Raw genomic sequence first — 27,732 nt, 5'->3', positions numbered from 1 at the left:
GGTGACTCTTTTTTTCCCCCTAAGAAATACTCAGCTTTCTCTGTGTGTGGAAAGGCAATACTCAAAGGAAAATACCCTGAAAAATCAACCATACCTGTAACTGGAAACTCTAAAACTTCTGGTAATATTTTTTTCATAAGCTGGTGAGGCTATAGACTGTCATTTTTTTCTTTAAACGGCATGTAAATATGTACTCGTGTGTGTGTGTACATTCCACAATTTGAAAAGATTTTTTTAAACACGAGCCACAAGCCCATAAAAGTGTTTACATAAGTGTATTTCAATGAGATGGATTTTTATAATTTTTAAAAGAAAAAGAAGACTTTCTTATATATTCTTTATCCCTTCCCTGATTGGTTGTGTTAGTAGGCAAGTAGTCTGGTTCAAATGCTCTTTCAACATTAAAATAATAATAATAATAATAATATTTAACTATAAGGTATTCTGATAAATATTGAATAACTGACTTAGGGAGAGAAAAAAAGCCCTGATTAGTAATATTTGCCAGCTTCAAGCTGGCACCATGATGTCATTGACCAGAGTTGGGAAAATGTGTATAAACAGCACACCATTATATGACAGGGATAGCGAACAGATAGGATATTAATGTAAATAACCCCCGAAACATAAATAATAGTAAAGTATGATAAAATAATTAAGAATTGATAAGCTTTGCATATTACCTTTTAAAAAACATATTTGTTTAACTACAAATTCACATAATTTAATTTTTAATAGTTGGTATACTTAACACCTGACTCACAAGAGTCCCTGAAAATTTAATGATCAGCTCTCACAAGCCAGTACAAACCCACAGTAGCACACTACTGTAACAGTGGAATGGTTCCCATTGCAAAGCAGAAGAATTCAGGGAGGCAGGCACAACCAGGTTTCTCCACATCACAGTCCCATGAGGCTACAAAGCCAGGGCCCCCCAGGAGTCAAGCAGCCCCACACAGCAAAACTTGGCCAACATGGAGAGAATGAGGCCTCCTGTCTCCCAACCCACCCCACTTCCAACATCTAAACCCCCAAAGGGATTCCCTGTACATTTCTCGAGGCCCTAAGCTCTGGTTTCTTTAAGCCCTTTTGACCTTGAAGACCAGGAGTCTGGAGCAAAAGGAAGAGAGCTCCGAGTTCTTTGACATGCCCATGGCTCCTTGGCAGAATGTGGAGCATTGGAATCAGCCCTGAGGCTGAAATTCTCTCCTGCCATCTCTGCCCTTCACCAGCAAAGTGACCTTGCACAGGCCACTCGACCTCAGTTCCCAGTTAATGTGAACCATGAGGGGCTTAGACTAGATGGTCTTCTTACCTGGGTTTCTTCCAGCTCTAAAGCCCCCAGGTTGGATCCTGTTACTGAAGGCTTCAAAAAAGATGACCCATCATGTCAAAACCCATCAAGAAAAATTCAGACCACAGGGCAATGTGGCTTCCCAAGACTGACCTTCCTCTCAGCCGTGGGAATACAGGGGGACAATTCTGAAAGGACACTGGAAGGATCCGGGCTGTGGTCCTTCAAGGATGTGTCACAGGGCAGCTGCCTTCGAAGGTGGGAGGTAGATTGACCAGAAAAGCATTCTGGTCAAAGCCAAACTACGAGGGTCCCCCATTCCCGGCTGCACTCATGGCCTTTCTCTGCCTCATCAGGCTCTTTTATAAACTTATCTACCCGAGGGATGCCTTGCCTTTGGGAATCTGCCCATCTTTTGACAAAGAGCTGTATTGGTGGGACATTACTTTAAAATGCTGGTATTTGGGATTTAATAGGTCTCAAAAAATGGTTGGTAAGAGGAAGAGGAACCAGGCAGTATTGCCAGTGAGAAGAAGCTGGTGAATTGTAACCACAGCACCTGAGGCGTGTGTGTGTGTGTTTCCCTGGGAATTAATCATGCAGCTGTGTATGTTGGTATGGCAGGGTTGCCATGATTTACGAGTCAAGCTGAGAGCAAGTTCACAACCAGCAATCCAAGAGAGGAGGAGGGAGGGTACATGGAGAGGAAGGTTGGCAGAAGTGCTTTATGAGTTTCATGTTTAATGCTTTTAACATTATGTCTCGTTCTCACTTCTAGAAAGCACTTAGCAGATATAAGCCAAAAATAGATTGTTGTCCGTAGCTGACCACACACCTGTCGGGGTGAAGGTAGGGGATATGTGGGCACGTTGTTGTGGTTTTTTATGGGTGTTGTTTTATATCTGAGCTGTAGGAGAGTATTTTACAGTAAAGGACATGAGCTGTTGATACTGTTTCACTGGGGTGGGAGAAGACACAGAGAAACCTGCCCTTCTGCCCCACGCCTGTCTCCCTCCTCTCCTACCTCCCTCTTTTGACAAGGGTTTCCAACTGGCACTGTTTCCCCCTGCCTCCGGGCTGATTCCCAGTTGGCCAAGCCACAATCTGTTCTGTAGATGAGGCACAATCCTGCAGCTATGAACATTTCCGAGCTATGAACATGCAGTGAGTCCCCAAGAAATTTGGAGTTAGGTGAGGTAGACAGGATGTATAGGTAAAACCAGATTATAAAGGTTTATATAATGGTAACAGCTTCCATGTTGAGCCACTTCTGTATGACAGACACGACTACCTCATTTAATCCTTACAACTGTCCTCTGAGGTCAGCACTATCCTGTCCGTTAGTTGGTGGTTTTCCTCGATCACAAACGTTCAGACTCACAGGATGACTGGAAGCCATGGTAGACTGGGTCTCACCAGAGGAATAGTGGGCAGAGCCACAGCTTGCCAGCGGGGCAGCATCTGGCCATGTGCCGAGTCCTCACCGGTACAAGGTCGACAAGATGCCCCACAGGCAAAGGTGGGGGCTTCCCTGGCAGACGAGGCATCAGAGATCCTGTGACACTCCATGGGCACGCTTCCGGCTCCCTGCCTGGGACGTGCCAAGGTACAGGATCACCACACTCTTTGGGAAGCCCAGGCTCTGACTCCCCTGTCCGCTGTGTGTAAATGGTCTCTCACCCTTCGCAGTCCAGGACCAGTCAGGGGTCGTTGGGCTCATAGGGAGTGTTGACTATAGGTGTAGCTGACCTACCCTCTTAGCAGATTACCTGAGCTTAACCAAAGATCAGATTCTCCAGCAGTAGGGAAAAGATGTCTATTGACCCTTTGCCTGCAGTCATTAGTCCCGTTTTAAGGAGAATAAAGCTGAGATTTTGAGAGGTTTATCAAACTTGCCTCCAGTCACATAGTAACATGAGCAGGGCTGGAGCCCTGGTGTGCCTGGCTCCAAGCCCTGTACTCTCACTAAGGTGCAAGATACACGTTTTGTGTTCTACTCCATAGGGTATCTGCTTTTTTTCTTTTTTTCTTTCTTTCTTTTTTTTTTTTTTTTACTGTTTAAAAAACTGATGTGGGGGGATGCCTGGCTGGCTCAGTCAGTAGAGCATGCAACTCCCTTGCTTTAAAAACACAACAAAAGGGGCGCCTGGGTGGCTCAGTGGGTTAAGCTGCTGCCTTCGGCTCAGGCCATGATCTCAGGGTCCTGGGATCAAGTCCCGAGTCGGGCTCTCTGCTCAGCAGGGAGCCTGCTTCCTCCTCTCTCTCTCTCTGCCTGCCTCTCTGCCTACTTGTGATCTCTCTCTGTCAAATAAATAAAATCTTTAAAAAAAAAAAAAAATAAAAAATACAAACATAACAAAACAAAAAACTGACTTGAATTACCTACGTTGAGAACCATTGGTCTTTCTTTCTTTCTTTTTTTTTTTAAAGATTTTATTTATTTATTTGAGAGAGAATGAGTGAGAGAGAACATGAGAGAGGAGAAGGTCAGAGGGAGAAGCAGACTCCCCAAGGAGCTGGGAGCCCGATGCGGGACTCGATCCTGGAAGTCCAGGATCATGACCTGAGCCAAAGGCAGCTGCTCAACCAACTGAACCACCCAGGTGCCCCTATTGGTCTTTCTTGAAGAGGCACTATGTCTATCCTGTGTTTTTGCCCACTCCCCACATATCATGTACCGCAATTGGAGAAGATTGGCACTGTGCTAGTTAGTAATTCTACTTGGAATAATAGAAGAAAGCACTAGTTCTTTGCTTTTCTCTGAGAGTCCATATTTTGCGTAGAATTTTGGGGGGCATGGGGGTGATGGTGAAAAGCAGTTTTCAGAAGAGTAGAGCCAACTTTGCACCTGAAAATAAATAAGTACCTAGCTACCAGGTGCACACAATTCTGTTTTGCGGCATTGTTCCTTTCTTTTTAAACCTTCTCCATCTTCTAACACAAAACCTAAGAACTCAAGGCAAAGCATGTAACTTGATTATCATTCAGCCCTTCATAAAAATCTGGATTATTATATATATGGATTGTATTGCAGACACCATTCAAGAAATGTGCCATCCATGTTCCAAGTATAAAAGCAGACATTTTAAGACACTGTAACAATACTGTAATATTGTTTCATTGGGCATTTGGTTGGCTGTTTTTTTTTTTTTTTTAACCAGGCAATGAAACTATCTGTTGACTTTTAAAAATTCCTAGCATAATGAAGACAAATACTAAGAAATTTTTTAGAGAGAATGTGAAATGTACTGGGTCATTATGACCCTGTTTAAGTAGAATGGAATTAGTTAATGATTAATTGTATTAAAATGGAACATAATGATGGGGGTGTTGGGTACAGGGAGAATGATGGCCATGGCTCAGAGGACAAGGCAGTAGGCATGGGTGCCTATTTCATTCCCTAAATGCTTTCATGCCCTCTGTTCACTAGGCTTTCTGCCGGTTTTCAAAAATGCAGCTGACAAAGCCTGCCTATCAATAATACCAAAAAAAAAAAGAAAAAAAAAAAGTTTGCTGGCAGCTTGGCTAGCTCCGTTGGTAGAACATGTGACTCTTGATCTCAGGGTCGTGAGTTCAAGCCCCATGTTGGACTCAGAGCCTACTCAGAGCCTGTCTGAAAAAAAGTTTGTTCTTTAGGTGAGAGATACCACACCATAGATTGCTTTGAATCTTGTATTACATGAATTTATGAACTGTTATGCAGTGAGAAAAGAACAGTTTGAATGTTACTAACATAAGAGAAGTGTGGAAGGGATAACTTTGAAGTGTCCAAAGTGAAATGACCAGGAAAAGTTGCCTTTCTCTTTACGGGTAATAAAATCACAACATAAACCGGTCTTTAGCAGTCATCTTCCTCCTTGTACTGCTCTCTGCCCTTCTTGAATCTGCTTGGGCAGATTTCTTCATTCTGTCAGTGTTTACTGAGATGGACTTGGCAGTGTCCTAGCCGCAATTCTGGGGATTTGTGTCCTTTTCTTTCAGCTAATGGGTAGGGAGACAAGACCTTCAGTCGGCCAGGAAAATTTTTAAAAACTAGATAACAAGGGGCGCCTGGGTGGGTCAGTGGGTTAAAGCCTCTGCCTTCGGCTCAGGTAATGATCCCAGGGTCCTGGGATCGAGCCCTGCATTGGGCTCTCTGCTCAGTGGGGAGCCTGCTTCCTCCTCTCTCTCTGCCTGCCTCTCTGCCTACTTGTGGTCTGCCTGTCAAATAAATAAATAAATAATCTTAAAAAAAAAAAAAAACAGATAACAAGATGAGGATCTGGAGTAATACAAAAAAGATCCGTTTTCAGGAGGCCACTTATGTTAAGTGGCAGTGAAGCAGTGGGGACAATAAATCCTACCCACCCATAGATGAAGGAGGCCCTTTCCACCTGGGAGTGCTGGGAAATTCTGAGAACGGGTGGGCTTTCTATGAGTTGAAAGATGAGAGGAGCTTCCAAGAGAGAGGGCGTCTTCTAACCAAAGGCACTGCCCCTGGTGTAGACATAGTGCATGTGTACAAGTTTCCCACAAGGAGGGTTTGCCTCTGGAAGTAATAGGGCCTTCCCGTGAGGAACAGGAAGACAGTGAACTAGAAGATACTTTCATCCCGTAGGAAAAAGGAATCTGTTACAAGTTTTTGAGATCGTGAACAATCCCCTTTCCCAAGGAGGGGCATCTGTCAAATTCGGGGAAACTGCCATCATTCCTCGTGCTCTAGAGATGGGCCCAGTTACTCACCTTCCATTGTTCCTTCAGATTCATGACAGATGCTGCCCGCCGAGAGCAGGAGTCCCTAAAGAAGAAGATTCAGCCGAAGCTCTCGTTGACCTTGTCCAGCTCCGTGTCTCGAGGGAATGTGTCCACTCCGCCACGCCACAGCAGTGGAAGCCTTACTCCTCCTGTGACCCCACCCATCACCCCCTCCTCTTCATTCCGCAGCAGCACTCCCACGGGTGAGTGGCCTGGCCCTACCACCTGGGGTGGGGGGGGGAGGGGATAGTTGTTGGGGAACAGCGTGCATGGGAGTGCGACGTATGATACACTGGGGGAAGTAGGGGGCCGGGGACCAACGATGATTCTGACCCACTGCCTCTCTGACTCTTCACTGATCTCTCTGAGTTTGTTGATTTAGCCCTCTATTACTGATAAATTATTGTGTATAGAGTATGTGATAATGGTTTTATAGGTATTTTTTTTGAGCCTGCCATGTGTGAAGCCTGAAGTGGATTTGCTTCAGTCAGGTGAAAGAGTAGATGAAACAATATTGCCATGTGGTGATTATTGTTGGTGCTTGGTGACGAGTACACAGGGGTTCATTAGACCATTCTCCCTATTTTGCTTATTTTAAGCATTTTCCACAATAAATGTTAAAAAAAAAAATTATAAGTGCCTTCTATGTGCCAGGTACTGAGCTACCATAGTGAGCCAAAGGAGACCTCATTCCTGTCCTGAAGGAGGTTAGGCCCCGTGGAAGGCGTTGGCATTCCAGGGGGCCAACAAGCACACCTTTGTCTTCCCCTCCCAGATGTAGAAGCAACTGGAAAATTAAACAGCAGCCAGAGGAAAGATCAAAATCAACTTTATTAGTGACTAAAGCCAAACTGCAGAATGGAACTTGGATCCATGGCCACTGGGCCTCTCTTAGTATGTCTTTTCCTGAATTCAAATTATTTCCCAAACCCCCCTTTTACATGGAGGCCGAGCAGACCTGGGTGCCCCACGGGCTCTGAGATGAGCACACACAGCCCCTTCTCCCCAAATCAGAGAACCACTAAATTGTGGCTCCCACTCCATGAGCAGGAATGAGTAAGGACAGTCCAAGGAGGCTGGAAAGATCCCTCCTCTTCTTTTTCCCATCTGAGAAGTAGGGAATCTATTTCCCTGCTCCACAGTCAGAGTTTAGACCAGGCAGTAAGTAAATAAAACCTTGTAACCGTGACAAGTACTGCATGAAACTCTGTGATACGAGAGCATCCTGACAGAAATTCAGGAAAGGCTTTCCCTGAAAGATAAGTAGGACTCGAGTAGGTAAAGAGGGAAAGGAGGAACATCTCACCAGGGAACGTTTTGCAGAAGCTCTGTGAGGAGGAGGCAGGCTGACCTGCATGAGGTGAGACCAGGGCATTCGGCAGGAATCAAGACACTGTGGTTGATCCTGAGAGCAAAGAGAGGCCCCCTAAAATCACACCATCATCTCTGTTGCGTCAGCCCCTTGACTATGGCTAAGAAAGTTGATTTTCTCTGACAGTTTGCAGATCTCTCTTTCAGCCTTCTCCTGTCAAGGGAGGTAGATAGGTGACTATATAGTATTTCTCAAATTGTGCTTCAGAATATCTACTTCATAAAATAGTAGTTGGAGAGAAAGAGATTTCCTAATCAGATGGGGGAAGTGATGGGTTAGACTAAAGTACACTGATTTCTTTAATGCATGGCTTTAATGTACATTGTTATTCTCCAAGGGGAGGATTTAGTAAGTTTCCCAAACTTAGTTGACTGTGAGACTTAGTTAGACTTAAGTTGACTTAGTTGATTAGGAGACCCCCTTCCTAAGGGCAGTTTGGGGGACTCATGGCTGATAGACACCTTGTGTTTGGTCATGATTAGACATTTTGAAGATAAGACAGGCATGGGAGACAGACCAATCAGAGTGCCTATCCGTACTTCTCCCTTTACAAGTCACTAATACTACCCATTATTTAGGTTCTTGTGTGAGTTAAATGTAAGAGCATGTGTATACACCAAGCATTCAATAAATGTTCATCCCATGGTCTCGAATTATCAACTAGTAGCTTCAGGAACAGAATCAGCATCACACTCCCATAGAGGTTGAATTGGCTTATTTGTGTCGGGCATTTGTCTGATCCTTTAGACGGCCACCATATTTCCCTTCTCTTTTATTCTGTGAAGATTTACTTTTCCAGAATCTTTGTGTAATATTTGCTATGCGAATCTAAGGAATGCTGTGAGAACGTAGTGTAACTCTGCAATCCCTTTTCTGGGCATTTCTATGAATATTTATTCATCTGTAATATGAATTATGGGGGTGGTTTTATGCTGGAGAGTGTTTTATACCTGACTTAATGTGGGCTGACTCGTGGCCAATGCCAGATAACCGTGACTGCACCAATTAGTAGCGGGTGCCATAGAGCCCCATGAAAATAGACAGTTTAAAAGTGAGAGTTTATTATTTTTCATGTAAGAATGTTTGGAAGAAATGGAATCATTTCCTTTCCTTCAGACATAAAGAAACCTTTCTGACACCTTGCCTATTTTAACAATTTCCCACTGAGAGAATTAATTTATGTTGTGGTAAAGATGTATCATTTTCAGTCTGTCAGGATCATTGGTAACTTATTTGCTGCTTGAAGAACGTTCCATGTAAACATCAAAAATTAGGGGAAATGGTTGTTTAAACCTCTACCCTCTGCAATTTTGATTGTGTACATTTTTCAATGTTTGAAATGTTATTTTACCTGTAGTTAGAGAGATCAGCTTATTTTGCCTGACTAATGTGGTTTCGCTCACTTTCTTTGCCAAGTTGTAAATAATATTCCAAGTTTCTACCTCCTAAATTCACTCTTCCAAGTTCCACATTGAAAGTATATTCCAGGTCCAGAAGTAATAGTCCTCTTGTAGAAAGTTTCATTTATAAAATAGTTTTTTAAAATATACTGTCTTGACTAAATTAGAGCTCAGCTTCATCCTGGAGTTTCAAGTATTTCTCGGGTATTCTTGGACCTAATATGTATTTTGCAATTTCTAACTCCTAGGAGAATCTTTTTTCCTCATCTTTTTCATTTTCCATTCTAAGTTTTATTTTTTGAATATATATATATACACATACACACACACACACACACACATATATCTAGGTATATGTATATATAAAAGAAAGTATTCACTTAAGGAAAGTTAGAATGGTTTAAATCATGAGTTAGCAAACCTTTTCCTTAAAGGACCAAATAGTAACTATTTCGTGCTTTCTAGGGCCTGTGGTCTCTGTTCCGGTGACTCAATCCTGCCGTGGAGCAGGACAGCGGCCATAGAGCTCTATAAATGAATTAACTCAGTGTGTCCTTCAAAACTAGAAGTTTTTGTAAAACTTTATAAAAACAGGCCAGGTTTGGCTCACAGGCCATAGTTTGCCAACCCCTGGTTTAAATCATAAAGATGTGTAATTTAAAGATCAACTTCATTAGGTTCCCTGCAAATAAAGTGTCAAAAGAATTCATACCCATCTCCTTAGAAATAATAACATCTAGAGTGTAATCACTAAGGGGGAACATCAACTAACATTTGTAGAGCGTTTATTATACGCTTTACTGTGTACTTGATGTATGGTGTTTTTAATCCCAACTCAACCAGCTCAACTGAGACGACATTATTATTCCCATATACAGATTAAAGAAACAGGGACTCCTGGGTGGCTCGGTGGGTTAACCCTCTGCCTTTAGCTCAGGTCATGATCTCAGGGTCCTGGGATCAAGCCCTGCATCAGGCTCTCTGCTCAGCGGGGAGCCTGCTTCCCTTCCTCTCTCTCTCTGCCTGCCACTCTGCCAACTTGATCCCTGTCTGTCAAATAAATAAATAAAATCTTTTTTAAAAAATAAAGAAACAGAAGGTTTCTTTAAGAAGGTTAACTTCAGGGCACCTGGGTGGCTCAGTGGGTTAAGCCACTGCCTTTGGCTCGGGTCATGATCTCAGGGTCCTGGGATCGAGTCCCATATCGGGCTCTCTGCTCAGCAGGGAGCCTGCTTCCTCCTCTCTCTCTCTCTCTCTGCCTGCCTCTCTGCTTACTTGTGATCTCTCTCTGTCAAATAAATAAAATCTTTAAAAAAAAAAAAAAAAAAGAAGGTTAACTTCACAAAGCCCCACCTCTGTCTATTCAAAAAAAACATGGTCTTTCCAAAGCACTTGCACTTGCCACAAGAAGACCTTTTAGAAAACTTGGACTAGACCTTCAGCCATCTCGCTGCTTCAGTTACCAACTTGACAACTCCAAACCCAGAATACAACAGAATGTTAAGATAACTGGAACTGTGGTTCCTTTTCATTCACGGAACTCCCGCTTTACCACTCTACTGTTCAAATAGCAGATCACTTTAGTTTAGCTGGGCTTTTCTTTAAGGATGAGCTGGAGCTGATGGCAGAGAGCCGGTTGTTAAATAAATATTCAGGTTTGCAAACCAGGTGTTAGAAGGTTTGTCTTGAAATCGGCGTGGCGGGAGTATTTCCATCAGTCAAATTGCTACCCATTGGTAGTCAGATGCCACCCATCGGCCCCCCACCCTTACCCACCCGCTGCCTCTTTACTGTTATGCCAACAGTTTATCCTATCAGGAGTTCTCAGATTAATCTTACTTTGTCATTCAAGGGATCATGGTCCTAATTATGTCTCTGAGTAAACCTAAAGCAAGCCTCAGTCACCAGGAAATAATGGCCATTTCAAACAATGGATTGCTTTGCGGTTATTCACTGCAATGTTTAGGGGCCCATGTAGTGACACGGAAAGGTTTTCACATTGGTGGGTTGTAAAACCACATGTGCAGCATGATCCCAATTGTATTTTTTACTCTAAAAAAGTTAATTGTGGTTCCCTTAATATGATGGGAAAATTGGTGTGATTTTCTCCTTTTCTCTTTTTTCCCATTCAGTAAGATGAGTCTGCTTTATTTTATAACTACAATTGTTTAGTGTATATGATGGGAAGATTGAGACAGGACTACTGATGGCCCCCCACCCTCCAAGAAAGAGTTTAATGAATTCATCTTCTTCAAGTTAATTTAATTATCTCTTCCTGGAGGAGGGAGGTCATCCTGTAGGAAAGGTCTGGGGTTAGCTCTGGCTAATTGTATTGCTTATAGTGCCTGTGGATTAGTCAAAGAAGTAACTTCTCCCCCCGACTCCCCTCCCACCCCATATTTGCCACTGAATCTCTTAAAACAGTGACTCTCCATCAAAATCATCTGGAAGATTCTTTTGTTTTTTAAATTTCACGTAAACTATGCCACACATGGGGCTCAAATGACCTCAAGATCAAGAGTCATATTTTTTACCCTCTGACCCACCCAGGCACCTCCCCACCTGCACCGCTCCCCCAAACCTGGAGGATATTTAAGCCATTTTTCACTTGGGCTCCATCCCTGAAACTCTGATCATTTGGTAGGTGAGGCTTGGGCACTGGGTGTTTTTAAAAGCGCTCTCAAACTAGATCATTCTAACCCATAGCCCAAGTTGGGAAAGCGCTCTTTTAAAAATGTGATCACTCTAGTTGTCATAGCCGTGTGTTTTCTTGCTTGGGTTAACATATTTCCACCTTGCCTGGAGAAAGGTTACTGTAGTCGACTTGCTAAGACTCCAGAGATGGGTCCAATGGGACTGAACAGATGCTCGCTTATGTCTTAATGGAGAAGCTATGGAAAGAGTTGGCTGGATTTCTGGTTATAATAGCATTGCAGAGTCTCTCCCGGAAAATAGTTGTATATATATTTTGGCCCACTCGGTGGGGGTGGGGGGCATTAAAATATTAAACCAGAGAAAGGCACCCAAGGAAATTAAACCAATTTTTTTTGTTTTCTTGTTTAGGCTCCCTGTAATGAGTGTGAAGTCACAGATAATATCTATGAATGCATAATTTGAGTTTTTATGTTGTGTTATTTCCCTTCATATTTCTGTGTCTCCTGCTGTTTGGCCTTACAGTAGACCCTTAACACTCCTTTATGGCTTTTGCAATAAGTTGCTCAGATTATAAGATTTCAAAATTTCCAGGAGTTACTGGTCCACAGCAGGTCTTTTTAAAAAGTATTAATTTTTCCCTCAGGATGCAAATTACTGTGCATTATAGACTTACAAAATTGATAAAATTTTACTTGACATTTAGAAACTGTTTAAATGGGGTTGAGATGGACTCTCCCCAGCCCTGCCGTGCCCTTATTTTTAGAAGGCAAGATAAACTTCCGTAGGCTTAATAGAAGCAGAAAATCTCAGAGATAACCAAGGTGAAGTCTAAACTAACCTATCACCCACCCCAGGAGGAGGAGGAAATAGAAGGCAAAACCTTAAGGAGAGAAATCCTATTCTGTTTTATGGTGGAAAACAAGAAAGAAAAGCCAAATATTTCAGCAAGACTGAATTCTGTGACCTACTTATGAATGCCTGAAGCCATTGTTTGGTCGTTGGCACAGGTCCTGCCCTAAAGAGCTGACCATCTAGGCCACGCCAAAGAAACATTCCCCCAAATCTTCCTGTTAGGAAAGCGGCCTAGATTCACATTTGCCTTTCCACATAAAGTGCTGTCTTGTGCCGGAGAATGACAAGATGTTGCTATTCCGTCTGGCCTGCGTTCTGCTCAGGATCAGGAACACACCCTTTCCTGGCCCATGGGTTTTTTTGCTTGTTTGTTTACATACTAATTTGGCCTAATCATTGTTCTTCCATCATCTTTTTTGATTGACTCGTAAAACCGTTATCCTGCTTCCTGAGGGTCAGGCTCCCATCTTGGGGCCGGTTCTGCTTCCTTCCCCACCATTGCATGTGGCAACTTGTTTTTCATCTCCTCTTGCCTCTCAAAGTGTTGGTAGAGTAAGGATGGCAAGAACAAAATAGTATTTCGATTACTTTTCCATAACTACACAACTTATAAGATATCTAGATTTCTAAACAAAACTCTTTCTTGGCTGGAAGAAAACAGTCAACTCGGTGATCTGTAATAATAATAGATTAGATCTTTATAGCGCTTTATAGTGCAGGAAAGCATTCACATTCACCATTATCAATCCCACTTTAAAGACAAAAGAAACTAAGTCTCATTTACATGACACCTTGCCCAAGTTCAAGTGGTTCCCAGATGGCATGGCTGCTGTTTTCCGCAGCACCAGGACTGGGCATCTTATCATCTGACATAATTTACTAAGTATCTCCTTTGTTAGAGGTGCTGTGCCAGGTCTTGTGGGTACAGAAAAGTGTAAGGCCTAGCGCTTATGGAGTAGAACTTACATCTTTTAGTTATAGACTTGTAGGACAGACATGTAATGAACATGACATAAGCACAGATGGCCTAAATTATCAGCATGGGTGATTAGTAAGACGAGAGAGATACAAACAGCGCCATTCCCTCTGTGCCATTTTAGCACAGTAACAAGCTGTATATGCACACTCATAAAATGTCTTAGATTCTATAAGGCAAATGTAAATTCCAGAGGAGCTGGAATGAGATGAGATCAGTGGGAAAGTGACCTGGGGCAGACAGTTTTCTACTCCATGATCATTACCGAATGTCAGCTTAGGGAATTTTAGTGATCAGACCTTGGGTATGTTAACAAAAGGTGTTAGTGAATCTGGGTTTTTCTGGGTCACCTTTCAAAACTCTGGGAATGTAGAAGTAAAGGGAAGAGAACCTTAAGCATCAGAGGGATCTGAATTCAAATCTCAGTTCTCGTGCTGGAGAGAGTGTTGGCCTTAAGTTTTTCCAAGTCTCCATTTCCGTATCTGTACGTGGGAGGCAATCCTACCTCACTGTGAAGATGAATGAACTAGAAAGCAGGATGGCAGGATCTCCTTGTGTTAACACTGTCTCTCCTGAAACCACCAGCTCAGAAAGGAGCTTGGCTTTGGAGGGGCCTGACCCTGCAGAAGAACATACAGGGGTAGAGAAGCCCCATATGTTCCGGAACTGTCGGCTGGCAGTGGTGGGAAGCACTGATGCAGGCAGTCTAGTTAGGGCTTCTTGAAGTCTCTGGAATAGCACATTCCGAACTAAGAAAACACTTTCTGCTCTTAACTGAGTCCTTTCGGGCAGACAGTATCTCACCAGCCCCAGCCAGGGTGCTCGTGCATGTTTATTTTTGGTCTGCGCTAACCTCAGAAAAAGCTGCTTCCAGGAATGTGCATTACAGGTGGTACTTGCTAATGACCTGCTCTGGGCAGAGGCCCATTTTCTGAAGAAAGGGTGGGGGGGTGTCCTATCTGAAAACAAAAATGACAGTCTACATTATTAATATGGGGACATTTATGATAACTGCTTTATGACCAGGGATGGTAGAAGTAAAGAGTTAGCCGGTTCACGGATTTTAGATCTTGTTTTGTTATTTTGGTTAATGTAATGAGAATAGCCCTTTTAATTGTGGAAATTCAAAGCACGATGAAAATGGGATATTGAATGTTTCCAACAATGCACACTCTCCTTATGAGCTCTGTCCCCTCTCTTCTTAAAGGAAATGGCCACACAGGCCCAGCCACCACTGCAGTCGGAGGTGGGGGCGCCCCTTGGCCCCACCCACTTTGAGCGGCTTTTCATTTTCAGGGCCTTCATGATGTGGCAGAACTAAACATTGCACTAATAAGATATATCTAGGTCATAGGGCTACATAAAGGTCATCTCAAGGTCTTTAGGACCAGGTGAATTTTGACTACAGCATCTTAGAAATTCCCTGCTCTCCTTTCTCTGAAGGGCAGAGAACATCCTCAGAGCTGCCCTGAAGAGGGGAGAGAGCATCAGAGGTCACTGTTCCTCCACCCAGTTGAGGGGAATGAGATGCTCTCAGATTACATAGCTTCTTTGGGGCTCCAAAGCCAAAGTGCAGTTGGCCTGGCAATTCCACTCCAGGAACTTACCCAAGGGTAGTGAAACCAAGTCCACAAAAGACAAGTACAAGGATGCACAGAGCAGCTCTAGTCATAAAAAACCTGGAAGGTTAATTCACTTGTAGGTAAGTGAATAAACAAATCGAGATCTATCCATACAGTGGCCTGCAGAGTTGGCGATAAAAAGGAACAGAGTAATGTTACACCGAAAAAACATAGATGAATCTTAAAGAAAAAACTACACTGAGTGAGAGGAGGCAGAGTATGCAAGAAATTCAGCCACAGGCAAACCGGTTTGTGGAGACAGACCTCAGAACAGCGGTTGACTCAGGGAGCATGGAGATAGGGGTGTGTGTACAAGAGAACTTTCTGGTATGATATTTTCCATATCTTGACTGAGATGTTGGTTACCCAAACAGATCCATTTGTTAGACTTCTCAGTTAAACACTTGAGGTCTGTGCATTGCTTATTATGTTAAAAAAGAATCAGTGGCTCCGGGCAGAAATGGGGACTGGGAGCCCAGTTTCCACCCACGCTTGAGGGAGCAAATAGCATTTCCTCTGCTGTAAACAATTCATTTAAGAACAAAGGAGGTAAATACATGCAGTGGGTCCTTGAGGTACTAAAATCTCTGGAATTTCCTCTCCATTGAAGACAGACAGTAAGTGGAATCCCAAGTCCTCAGCTTTCTTAGGAACACTGAGGAATCAATAGCATGGTCAAATGAAACAGTGCCCGTGCATACCAAGGGAAGAAATAAAGCAGGGAGAAAAGAAGAAAGAAGGGGAGACCAAGCAGAACTAGTTGTCAGACGCTTGGTCTTAGGTCACAGTTAGAATTGGTTAAGGACTAAAAGGATTCCTGATAGAAAATTCTAGCATCTGGATCTTCCATTGCCAAAACATTTTGCTTCCCGTGAGATAAAAAGTGGTTCATTATGTTGAGAATTTTTCAGGGAAGAAAATTAAAGTGGCTTAGTTTTATCCTCTGAAACTCTTAAAAAAGTTTCTATCCTGAGCAGCCCTCAAAAGCGGCTTATCTTCCGATGTCATATTTGCAGTGACAGAGCTGTCTATGGTTTACCTTCCAATGAAAATATTCTTGAGGCCTACCATTTTAGCAATACCTTGCTTAACTGTGGACATTTAACATAGTTTTAAACCAGAATTTCTTCTCTACTCTTAACTGTGTTGTTTAATTGAACTCAAGAAAAATAGTATGTCCGCTATTAAGAATTCCCACAGGAAATCTAAAAAGTCTTGACAGTCCTCTTTCACCTCTTGCGGGAAACGCTTCGTAGCAAGGCTTTGGTTCTCCATAGGAGTTGCTTTCTCTTTGTCCCAGCAGGGATCTCTGCACCTGCCAAAAAAATATCAGGAGAGATCACAAGATAAAGTTATTTCAAAGGGCACGCATGAAGACTGTGCTGTGCTCCCCTACCCCCCCCCCCAAAAAAGTGCAGTCTCTTTAAGCCAAGGTCCAGAGCTCACTCGTATGCCAGCACCCATCAGTGCACACTTCTCAGTAATTTCCCTTGGAAAGCAAGTTCCAGAGCCGAAATCAGAGTGCTAAAGAGAGCAATGGATTGTAAGCCTGGAAAACGGTGCCGATTCCGCTGGAAACATGAATAAACAAACGTGCGGCGCTCCCGGACACCTCTGCCGCGAAGGCGATGGGGATTTAACACCTGATGAATTTGCAGCCCGGCCAAATGGCTGTGTATCCAAAGAAGGCTTTTCTTTTCCCTCCCACCTAAAATACAGCATATTAAAATCAGAGAAGCCCTTTCATCTTCACGGGTGTCACGGCAGCAAACTTATTTTAATGTCTTTTCCATGTGGGTCTAGTTTTCAAAATAAAATGATCCCCAGGCACGACCAGCTGCACAGTGTTAAAGAATCTGCAGAAAAATGGGAAAGCAGTCAGCTAATTTGTGCCTGCAAGAAAGTCAAGGTACAGAATCTCCTTGCTCCTGTCCCAGGGCTTTGTGCAGACTTCTTGGAGATGCACTAAAAAGAAAGTGGGATTTGACAGGAAGGGAGAAAGTTACGCTACCTTTAGTACCCAAAGTTACCAGACCCAATCTGGTGCCAGGGACACACAAGTTTCTAGCAGCTTGCCACCAAGTTTATGTCGCTCCTCCTTGGAAACCTGTGTCGCTTTATATCCATCAGACCAAAAATGAGTTGGCTTGATCTTAACCAGATCGAAGATGGCTTTCATACTCCTCTGGGCTCAATAAGTTGTTTGTTTCTTTAAACCTAGCCAATTCAGGCTCTCTTTGGCATGGAAACACACATCAAAAATCATCCCCGAGAAACTGAAGTTGGTTGGGGGATAGCTGTGTAGGAATTTGAGATTTAACTCTGCCATGATGTGCTATATTTTCTACGTAGGCACCCAGTTATTACTTTTTTTCCCCCTAAAGACAAAAAAGGCAGCCAAGGTGTTCCAGATGATTATAGCCCCAAGAACAAGTCATTCATTCAGAGAAACCGGTTTCCTTTCGTCCAATAATTTTGAATAAACTAAAGTAGCTAGAGAGTGCCTACCATTGTCAGCCAACTAAGATGTCTCTTTCCAGCCTTGGTCGGGGGGATTTTTAGTTTTAAAATGGATACAGTTTTCAAAATTGCCCTAATAACAAGAAATACCAAATAACAAGAAAAACATGTATAAAGCAGATTTCTCTTGTAGCAAATAGTTAAAAAAAAAAAAAAAGTGTTTCTGTGTGAGATTTCTCAAGCTTTCTATAGGCTATGTAACTGCACGGTAAAAATTCTAGTCACAGTGTTCGACAAGAAAACAATTGCATACAATCTTAAATTCAGGGGTGGAAAGGACCTCAACATGCTTTTTCCATCGGATGCTGTGTTCCCATTTCTGTCCACCAGGCAGAACCATGCAGCATTATTTCAGCTAAACTCCTGTAAACTCATAAATACGAGGGCCAGTGCCAGGCACTCCATTCTGGGTGATGTTTTTGGAACACAATCATGATCCTATATCTTGAACATGCCCCCGTACCATCCCCTTAGGTGACTGCTCTGTAAAATTCCATAAAATTCTAAACCGTAATCATGTTGAAAGTCTCATCCCATGGGGGGGGAAGTCTCTCTAAAATTCAACTCAATAAAGTTAATTTTGGCGGAGCATTCAGATGCTATGAACAGAATTTCACTGCCATTAAAAGGAAATAGTCTTTGAAAAAAATTGTTTAATTAAATCCACTTGGTTTTAGTAATATATGTGTGTGTGATTTAGAATATGCTAGGCTGTACCTAAAGGAAATTATTTTCTTAAGACTAACAAAACTTGACAAATCATTAACTTTTAAAAGCATAAAATTAAAACGTTGCAGCTCAGTTGCAAGTGACCTGACAGAGGGGGCTGGCCTGGAGTTGGTTGTGACAGACCAGGTGGGTCCCTACTACCACCTGTGGACAACGCACCACAGTCTGGAGGGTTGGTTGTTTTTTTGGAGTTCCCCCACCCCCAGAAATGAATAAGCCCTTTTGGAAACTAAACCCGTAAAATTAAAATTATGAAGTAACTGCAAATCTAAAAATTGGGATTTTAAAATTCTCTTCAGAAATAAATGTGAGGTTCTGGGATAGCTACATAAGAAGCTTACATTACAGAAGCATGTGTACACCATTGATCATTAATACATGATACTTGGCAAGTACACGGCAAATTAAAAGGTAGAATCCAGCTAACACACATGTAAATAATCTATAGAGCCATGTTTCCTAAAATGAATCAGTAATAAATTTTCCAGAAAGGATTTCTTTTTTTCCTCCCTGTCTTCGCTTCTCTACAAAGATCTGTTTCCTGGCGTCACCAGAAGAGGAAGGTTTGCCAGGTCTAGAAAGCTCGTCCTTTGTCAGGTGGGAACCATTGAGCTAACGCTGTCAATGTGGTACAGTGAGGAGCTTTGTCCCTTTAATTCTGTCAAGCAAGGAGGGCAAGCTGGAAGATGAATTATGCTATATATAAACTTGAAAGGAGCTTCATGTTCACGGTAGCAGTGATTCTTAAAAATAGCATCTCACAGCCTCCTAGAATTTCTGTTCACTTTGTCTGTATTTTCTATTATATGATTGTATATTTTGGAAAGGTGGCAGGAGTCAAAAGTGAGTGGATAGTTTCTCAGAACATTTTGCCTCTCTTGTCATGTTCCAGAAGATGGCAATTTATGATTCCTTCAGAGCAATGTCAGGTTCTTGTCTCGAAAGCGTTCTGGGTGGCCTGAATTTATTAGTGTCATAAACCAGATTGTTACCTAGTTGCCCAATTAATAGTTATAGTTGTCATTGGTTCTTCTCATTGACAGAGGAAGATACGAAACAATCAGGTCTATGTCCTGGTTCCTTACAGTCTTGTGAGGTAGACCGTCTTGCCCTGGGTTCGTGATGCTCGCCATCTGGAACTCTGTGGCTTGAAGTTACTTCAGATGACCCTGGCATGGTGTCACTAAGCCTCAGGCCCTGGGCTTCATTCCCATGCGGGGCAATTGACTTGACTGCATCCCAGGACCATGACCTTGATGCTAGCTGAATACCAAACAACAGGTATTATGGTCCCTCAGTCTCTCTGGAGAGAGATGGTGAAGCTCTGGTGAACACATCGGGGCTGATCGGCCTCCTGAAGCATTGCTTTCCTCTGGCTCGGCCAAGATCCCAAGGGATCGAGGTCTGTGGAAATAAGATTACGCAGGAAACAGTTCAAAGTGCCTGTCTCTGAAGTACTCCGAATGGCCTCAATCTAGCCGTAACACATTCATCTTCCCAATCTTACTGAGTTCCCTTCCCAGAAACCCGTTTTTCCTCCCAAAGAGGTAGCTAACCAGAGTCCCAGGCTTTCTAGACAGGTGTTTTCTCTTGGCTTGGTCCTGGAGTAGGTGAAAATGATTTCTTCCAAGTTTCGCAGGAGAGCATACAGCCCCCTACCTCTATCTGTCCGTAAAACCTAAGGTCAAAATAGTTGTGAGTTCCTCCGGGTTTTAGCACCACAGCTGTAGTATTTGGGGATGCATTTTCCCCATATACGTAGTCTGGACCACCGTATCTTTACACACTCTGTTGCAACGGTCCAAAGATGCAGAGAAAGTCGAAACAACCTACGTAGAAAACATAAAGCAGGAAAAGGGTCAGCTTTCCCCTGTTTCTCCAAGCAAGCCCCGTCTTCTAGGTCAGAGCTGTGTGGGCAGCCTTCTTTCTTTGTCCTCCCTTATTACCTTGAGTTGATTTTTCTCACTAGGGTTCTTGTCCCCTTTTCCTGTCCTTGTTTTGACAAGGAAGAAAATAAACATAGTCGGTGATAAAGCTTGGGAGTACTGGGTTTCCAACCGCAGCCTCTGCCAAAGGCCAGCGTCCTCTCGGTAGCCTGCCCTTCGGCATGGTAATTAGTAGTATGGGAATTTTTACGGTAACCTCCCTGAGGAGCAATTTCACCAAAGAGTAACCCTCTTGTCTAGACCGTACAAACCCATAAAGTCATCACTAGCTGGGATTTCCAAGCTACAACGCGGCAGTAGAAAAGACTGCCTCTAGTCTTGAAGGGCTTTCACGTATAGAGCGCCCATTGTGGAGACGGGTTGTCCGCCCCAGGGCACGGACCCCTGTCCGGGAAGAGTAACGGAGACTCTCCCACTGACTCTGTCAATCGAGGAAAGCCCCCAGCTGGGAATTTCTGCTTTATTGGCATCTATGCAGCCTTGCCACCTCCTTGCATTTTAAGCCTAGCGCACTCTTCGGACTTCGTTATTACAATACACTTTCGAGAATGATCCAGCTGTTCCTTTTTCTTTCTTGCTTGCCAAAGCTAATTATTAATTACTGAGATAAAAGCAGTTTAATTCTTGACATTTTAAGAAACAGAGACTGGCAAAACTTACCCAGAGAGAAAGAGAGGGTTCAGACTTTTAACCCAGCGTTCCTTCCACTTTAGGTACTTAGCAGAGTACGGGCAGTTGTAAGGACGATAGTGTTAGTCACACTGGACAGTGGAAATGTGCCCACTGGAGGGAGAAGGGCAGAAGGGGTAAGGCGTGTCTGAGTCACCCGTGAGAGTCTCCCCTGAATGGAGTGGAATCAGATGACTGAACTTTACTGCCAGTAGCCTGTTCTTTTAAGAAATGATGTTTGTTTGTTTAGTAATCTCTACACCGAACATGGGTGTCAAACTCATGACCCTGAGATCAAGAGTCACATGTTCCACTAACTAAGCCAATCAGGCGCCCTGCAAATTCTGTTAAAACAGATCACCCAAGGAGAAAAACAGATCAGGAGATAGGACTTATGAAATAGAATAGTCATGAAAACCGTCGAAGAAAGATCCTCTGATCCCTACCCCGGCTTGGCAAGGGGCATTAGAGTTACCCGTGATGCTCCCGCCTAGAAGAAAGAGAAGAATGTCAAGAGTGCCTGGAGGGCTCATCTGTTAAGCATCTGACTCTTGATCTTAGCTCAGAGTTGTGAATTCAAGCGCTGTGTTGGGTTCCAAAAAAAAGAAAGGAGTAACAACGCTGGTCTCCAGTGGGGATGCCTAGAATGTGCTGTGCCCTTGGCTAAGCACATTTTTCACATCCCCATTTTACATTTGTAGTGGAAACTGAGAGGTCAGAGATGTTAAGTAACGTGCCAAGGGCACGCTGTTGATGTGTTTGGGTGACTGGATCTTAACCCAGGTCTGCCTTTTTCCAAAGCGCATTCCTGGTTGCTCTCCTCTGTGACCCCTGGAAATGAGAAATGTGATTCATTTATATGCCCTTCAGCAGTGCTTAGTGCACCCTCATCCTCTAGGATGACTATTTTCCAGGAATAACTAGGAGGGGTATCCTTGTTGATTCACAGAACAAACACTTGAGTGTGTACTATGTGCCAAGATAAAAGCCATAACCCCCATCCTCCAGGAGCCCAGAGACAAGTGAGGAAGAGACAGATGATGAAACTCATTAAAGATGCAAAGCTCCTTGATGAAGACAAGTTTGGTGTGTACACAGAAGGAAGGGACACCTAGCCCAGCCTTGGAGGGAGGCGTCACAGAGGACTTCTTGGAAGCACTGATACTCACTCTGAGTTTTAAAAATCAGTACATCTTAGGGGCACCTGAGTGGCTCAGTGGGTTAAGCCTCTGCTTTCAGCTCAGGTCATGGTCTCAGGGTCCTGGGATCGAGCCCCACATCAGGCTCTCTGCTCAGGGAGGAGCCTGCTTTCCCCTCTCTCTCTGCCCGCCTCTCTGCCTACTTGTGATCTCTCTTTCTCTCTGTCAAATAAATAAATAAAATACTTTAAAAATAAATAAATAAATAAATAAATAAAGATCAGTACATCTTAGATGAAGAAAAAGAAGGTGTATGGTTCATATGGGTAGGGAGGGAGAAAAATGCCCCGCTGGCAAGAGTTTGCCCCCTCAGCCCCTTCCTTTTTTTTTTAAGTATAACCCGAAACCGTTGGAGGATTTTTACACAGGGAATGTCATGGTTTGCCGTACATTTTTAAAAGATGATTCTGACTGATTAATGACTTTTGGGAGACAGGCAGAGAATGGCAAAAGGGGAGTTGGTATCTGCTGCAGCCCCCCAGGAGAGGCAGCAGCGATAGGACAGGGGCATAGGGTGGAGTGTGGAGGGACATGGGGTGTTGGGAGGTAGATCCTACAGGAGTTCCAGGAGTGGAGGGAGAGGGTAAGGCAGGAGTGACTCCTGGGTTCCTTGTCAGAACAACTGAGTGGGTGATGGTGCCATTTCCTGGGCACGGTGGGGCAGGAACAGGTTTTCGGGGACAGTATACAGTCAAGTACTCTCTTTCAGAACCAAGACATTATCTTAAATCACTGACTATCTCTATCATGATAGTCTGTATTTCAGTAGTTCTCCAATTTTTCCTGGTCTGGGAGCATCCTAAAGATATGGATCCCTGGGATCCACTCTAAATTTTGTCAAACGTAACAAGGAGAGCCAGGAATTGGGAGCTTCTAGCGGTTTCCAGGTGATTCTACCACCGTCAGGCCAGCATCAAGCCACGGACCTGGTTTTCAAACGAACCTCTGCTGTTTCATATTTGCCAAGGCCAGTCGTGATGACCTGAAGGCGATTTGAGCAGCATTCCTGCCCAGACGCAAAACCCCTGTTGTGCTGAACCACCAGCAGTTTTCCCAGATAAGTCATTCTAAAATTAAAGGAAAGGTTTGCTGACTGGCCTGACTCAGGCTGTGCGTCTTTGATGTTTTTCTCTCCATGTTAGGCATAGTTCTAATAAGTGGGGAACCTTGAAAGAATAGCCTTTTCCTAAATGACAGGAATGTTGCCACATACTAGTGTTTTTCATAAGGACCTAAGGCTCAGATGTCTGTCTGAATGATCTGATCCTCGTAAATCAGTGGATTGGTTCTGGAAATCCCATGAGCCTCGGCTTTCTTGAGAGATTTATGGCACTTCCCGCTCTTGTTGAGGCCAGGAATAGCATCATAGCTCCCTCAGCACTTCTGGTTTTCGTTCCTGAGGGGGCAGCAAAGGAAGGGAGAGGTGTGCTGAACCAATACCACTTCGAAAGAAAACCATCTAGACCTCTTTTCCAAAACCTCAAAAAAATAAAAAAGAGCCTTATGTTCTACTAGAGTATAACAGTTTTCTGCCCTCTGGTCTACCCTCCCTGGGGATTTTTCCATCATCTTCACTCAAGTGGGTCCATGGTGTGGGAATGGGGCCAGAGATGGCCGGAGCTCATGGGTACCTTCCAAGGTGAGGCCGTGTTTTAAGACACTTCCAGAACAATGTTAACTGATGGATTGCAGTTAATTCCCTCTTGGCCTGACCAAGAAAAGGGACTAATGAAGACTACCATTCTAGTTAGAACCCATGCCTGGCAAACCAAATTACGCATTCCGTTGGCCAAAGCGAGTGTGAGAGTTTGTAGCCCACCTCATAATGACATCAGAGTCTCTGCATCTACCGTAGGAGCAGCCTGTCAGACAAGCATCAGAAACCATTCCACCAGCTCTCTAAGAGAGCGACAACCAAGGACCCAGGTCTAAAGACTCTTCCTGGAAGACCCAGTTCTGAGTGCCGTGGGGAGGGGATGAAAGATGAGAAAGGAATCCCTGCCCTCCAGGGGACCAGAATCTAGCTGCAGAGGAAGACAAGTGTGTAAGTAAGGCGCCTAGAAGACCCTGAACCTAAGAGCCTAAAATCAAGTGTTGTCATTGTCAAAGAAAGGAGCAGTCCCTTCTACCTGGGGACACTCCAATTCATATTCAGTTACCTGGGGAAACAGAGCATTGAGGAGAGGCCCTCAGGGATGAGCTCAGGTAAGGGATATGAGGTGGAGTGGCTGTTGTGTTATGGATTCCAGTTCCCCAGATCTTTTCAGACGACAGGAAGGTGGTGTGGGGACCATAGTATACACACACCCTCTTGGTTGGTGTGTGAGAGTCGCGGCATGGACACACAGATATAACAGCCTTCAATGCTGGACTAGGGAACTGGTGTTTTATAGAGTTGGCAGCAGGAAGGCATTTTTAGTACAAGAGGTAACTACTGCAGTCAAAGAAGAGCGACGTGACAGACTGCGGCTCTTTAGGAGAATGTCTGGCTGTGGAAGGAGGACAGGTTGGAGGGCAGGAGACTGGAGGCTACTGGTAGACCAGTTAGGAGGTTGGTTTAAGAGCCAGGGTGCACATACGGGAGTAAATTGGATTTTCTTGATGAAATTTCTGCATGTCGAAGGGGAAATGACTTGATGTGGAAGGCTTTTCAACGCCGTTCTCTGGAACACACAAATCCCTCCAAGTTGATAGAAACCTGCCTGGCTTGCTCAACATAAGTAAACCTCGTAGACATTGGAATGTTTATGTTCAGCCCAAAATGGCTCTGGTTTTTTACACAGCTGTAAAGTGTATTTAACTCCCAAATATAAAACACTTCTTGACTACTGTTTCATAGCTTCATAAAACCAGCCTCAATTGCGTAGGTGCTTTCTGTTGTCATCCCCTATCTTTCTACGCAAATCTGTTTCCTGATATTGTTTTTCCAAGGGAAGAAAAATGCAGCCCAGCATAAACTACCTTTTTTACAAGCAGCCGTAAGAAGAAAGCCCTGAAGACAATAAGGAGCCTCTGCATTTATATTTTTAACCCAAGATTACAGATCTAACTAGCTGGGAAGCAAGGTTGCTTTAATTATTGAATGTTTTTCATTGTGGTTATGAGTGTAAGTCAGTAACAGATGTTCATTTTCCCTCAGCTCAACTGTTTTTAATTCTTTCTTGAACATGGAGAGAGAAATCTTTAAACGTTTGCCAAAGTTCAATTAACATCCCTGGCTAAAGGTAGAAAATGCCCTACTTTGTTTTCTCTCCACCATGTACCTGCATTGGCCGCCTGTGCCGCGGAGCACCGGGGAAAGGTTCCAGCTGGCACAGGTTTTATGGCTGCAAACTTAATTTGCAGAATAAGCCTTTGGCGGGAGGGGTCTGTTGGACTTTTTATATATTTATTTATTTACTCTTTTTCAGTTATAAATAAAATTACACTGTAAAACATTGCAGCTTAATTGCAGGAAACCCAGCGCTTTTTTTTGGTTGTTGTTCTGCAAGTGGTTAATAGCTCATGTTTTGTTTATACGAAGCTGTAGAAATCTTGTGTAAGAATATGTTTACAGCCAAGGCTGTGTGACTCGGTTTATCATGTTTTTCCTGTGCTCTGTGGAACAGATCTGGCTGTTCCTTATTGAAAGGGCTTTTACTGTTGGAGAGCGGGGCTTGGGGGTAGGGGGGGTGGCGTTTATGTAAGAATGCAGAATGGCTTCCAGAGGCTATGGGCACTGGAGCTATAAAGCCACAGCAGCTCCTCCTAGGATGACCTTGCTGCTCCTTAGAAATAGCTCAGCGGAATTTTCTGGAGTACCGCAGAACAAGGCACAGGTGATAGCCCCAGTAAACTTTTCTCCCCACCTCTGATCCTGGGATGCGTGGTCTGCATGCCTAGACCCTATCTGGCAGTCTGCTGAGCTAGAACCAGGCTCATAATCACAGGAACCCACTTCCAAAATATGGGAACCACCATGTAATTTATATTTGGGTGTCAGCTTTCTGAACTTAGACTCTTCAGAAAAACAGAGTCCTAGAAAACCTTTCTCATGGATGCCAAACCTTGAAAATTATGCCTCTGAAACAATCTGAGATGTACAGATGCCTCCTGGGCAGGGGGCTTGGGCTTTGATGGTAATTCCCCTTCTAGAGGTTTCGTTGTGTGTCCCCAAAGGTTTGCGGAATATCCATTCATTAATATTCATTTAGGCAACTGGAAAATACTTCCTTTTTGCTCTAGGATACGCAGATTATCCCTTTAGGAAATCTGTGGGTGACCAGTGACTTCCAGGACTTACAAAGCGTCTTTGGATAAAGTGCATTCTTCTTACAGAGCAAAACAGTGCAAGGGAGGAAATAGTAGACCCACGCTGGAAAATGGGAGTTTGGCTAAGGGTTATAACCATCGAATTAACAAATATCACAACCCCTTTGACACGTAGGACTGCCTTTGCTTCTTCAAGGTCGACCTTCATGCCTCTGGGCCAGGACTGGTTTGAAAAATGGGCCATTTGGACTTAGTGCAGGCCGCAGATCAAACAGTGGAGGAGGAAGATGGGGCAGTAAAGTTACTCAGTGATGTGAGAACTTGGAATTAAGAATGCTCACCTTATTTTCCCCTGAGGACTCAATTTCTACCTTGACAATAGAATAACAGTTTAAGAGAAGGGTTTACACCTTTTACCCCTTATATATTCAGGAAGCTGCCGCTGTGTATGTGGGTCACGGTTGGGGGATACACAGACTCCATCAAACTACCTGGGAAGCATTGCTAACCACCTGTAGTTTTGAAAAAAACTTCTTTCAACATCACCTTCTGGAAAGTGAATAGGCAGTTTGTTTGGGTAGACACAGTATTGGAGGACTGAGCGTGTTTACTGAGCAAGCTTCTGAGAGTAAGTTTTAAATGGCTTTTAATGCTCAGGCTCTGGGAAGTGAGGGAGGGCTCTATCACCTGGCTTGCAAAGGCTGGGTTTCCCATTTATCTGACCCATGAGGCCCCTAACAAGCCCTTAGAAGGGTCAAGGAACACCCAGACCTGGGGGCCAAACTCCCACCCCTGCCTAGCCTTTTGCTGAATATGTGACCCTGGACAGGTTAGGTCCCCAGGCATTGATGTAGTCCTCTGTCGGAAGGGAGCTTGGCACAGAATATCTGAGGCCCTTTCCAGGCTTGAATTGTTATCATTTTATGACTCAGCAATGACATTCTACAAAGGTCAAGCTTGGGCATTTTAAAATCAGCCAGAAAGTGTACATTGATGGTGTACTCAGGACTTGTAGAAGAGAAGATAAAACCAAGTCCAGGCTCTCCTGGAACTGAAAACAGCTGGAAGACCTGCATGAAAGGGGCAGCTGGAGGCTGGAGTAGGGGCAGAAGAGCAGGAACCAAGAGAGATTTGAGGGTCAGAGCAGTGAAAACACACTTCCTGTAAGGTCCTAGAGGAGAGCAGCTAATTGGGGCAGGGATTTTTTTTTTTTAATGATTATTTTATTTTAATTTTTTTAAATAGGCTCCAGTGTGGGGCTTGAACTCACAACCCTGAGATCAAGACCTGAGCTGAGATCAAGAGTCAAATGCCCAACCAACTGAGCCACCCGGGTGTGGGGTGGGAGTTGGGGGGGTGTTTTTAAAATGAGATTAGAGAGGTGGGACCAAATAGTGAAGGGTCCAGGAAAATGAGACACAGACATTCAAATTTTTTCCTTTATTTTGCACAGAGAATCAGATCTTGGTAGAAATGCCATTTCCTGTTTCTCAAAGAGAAGAAAATGGAAAAG

The 27,732-nt window shown here is 43.7% G+C and overlaps 1 protein-coding gene across 1 annotated transcript in view; it reads left to right on the top strand.

Annotated features, from left to right (window-relative positions):
• The window catches only part of JAZF1 (JAZF zinc finger 1), a 156,455-nt gene that overhangs the window by 106,388 nt on the left and 22,335 nt on the right, over window positions 1-27,732 (top strand). The window contains exon 3 of the mRNA XM_082749999.1: window positions 6,035-6,231. Within this exon, the coding sequence (XP_082606125.1) occupies window positions 6,039-6,231 (193 nt within the window). The 5' untranslated portion in view covers window positions 6,035-6,038. The remainder of the gene's footprint in view (window positions 1-6,034; window positions 6,232-27,732) is intronic.

The sequence above is a fragment of the Mustela nivalis genome (genome assembly GCF_964662115.1).
Source record: "Mustela nivalis genome assembly, contig: HAP1_SCAFFOLD_462, whole genome shotgun sequence".
Taxonomy (NCBI): Eukaryota; Metazoa; Chordata; class Mammalia; order Carnivora; family Mustelidae; genus Mustela; species Mustela nivalis.
Note: the sequence above shows the minus strand (reverse complement) of the source record. Positions and strands in the feature narration are given on the sequence as shown.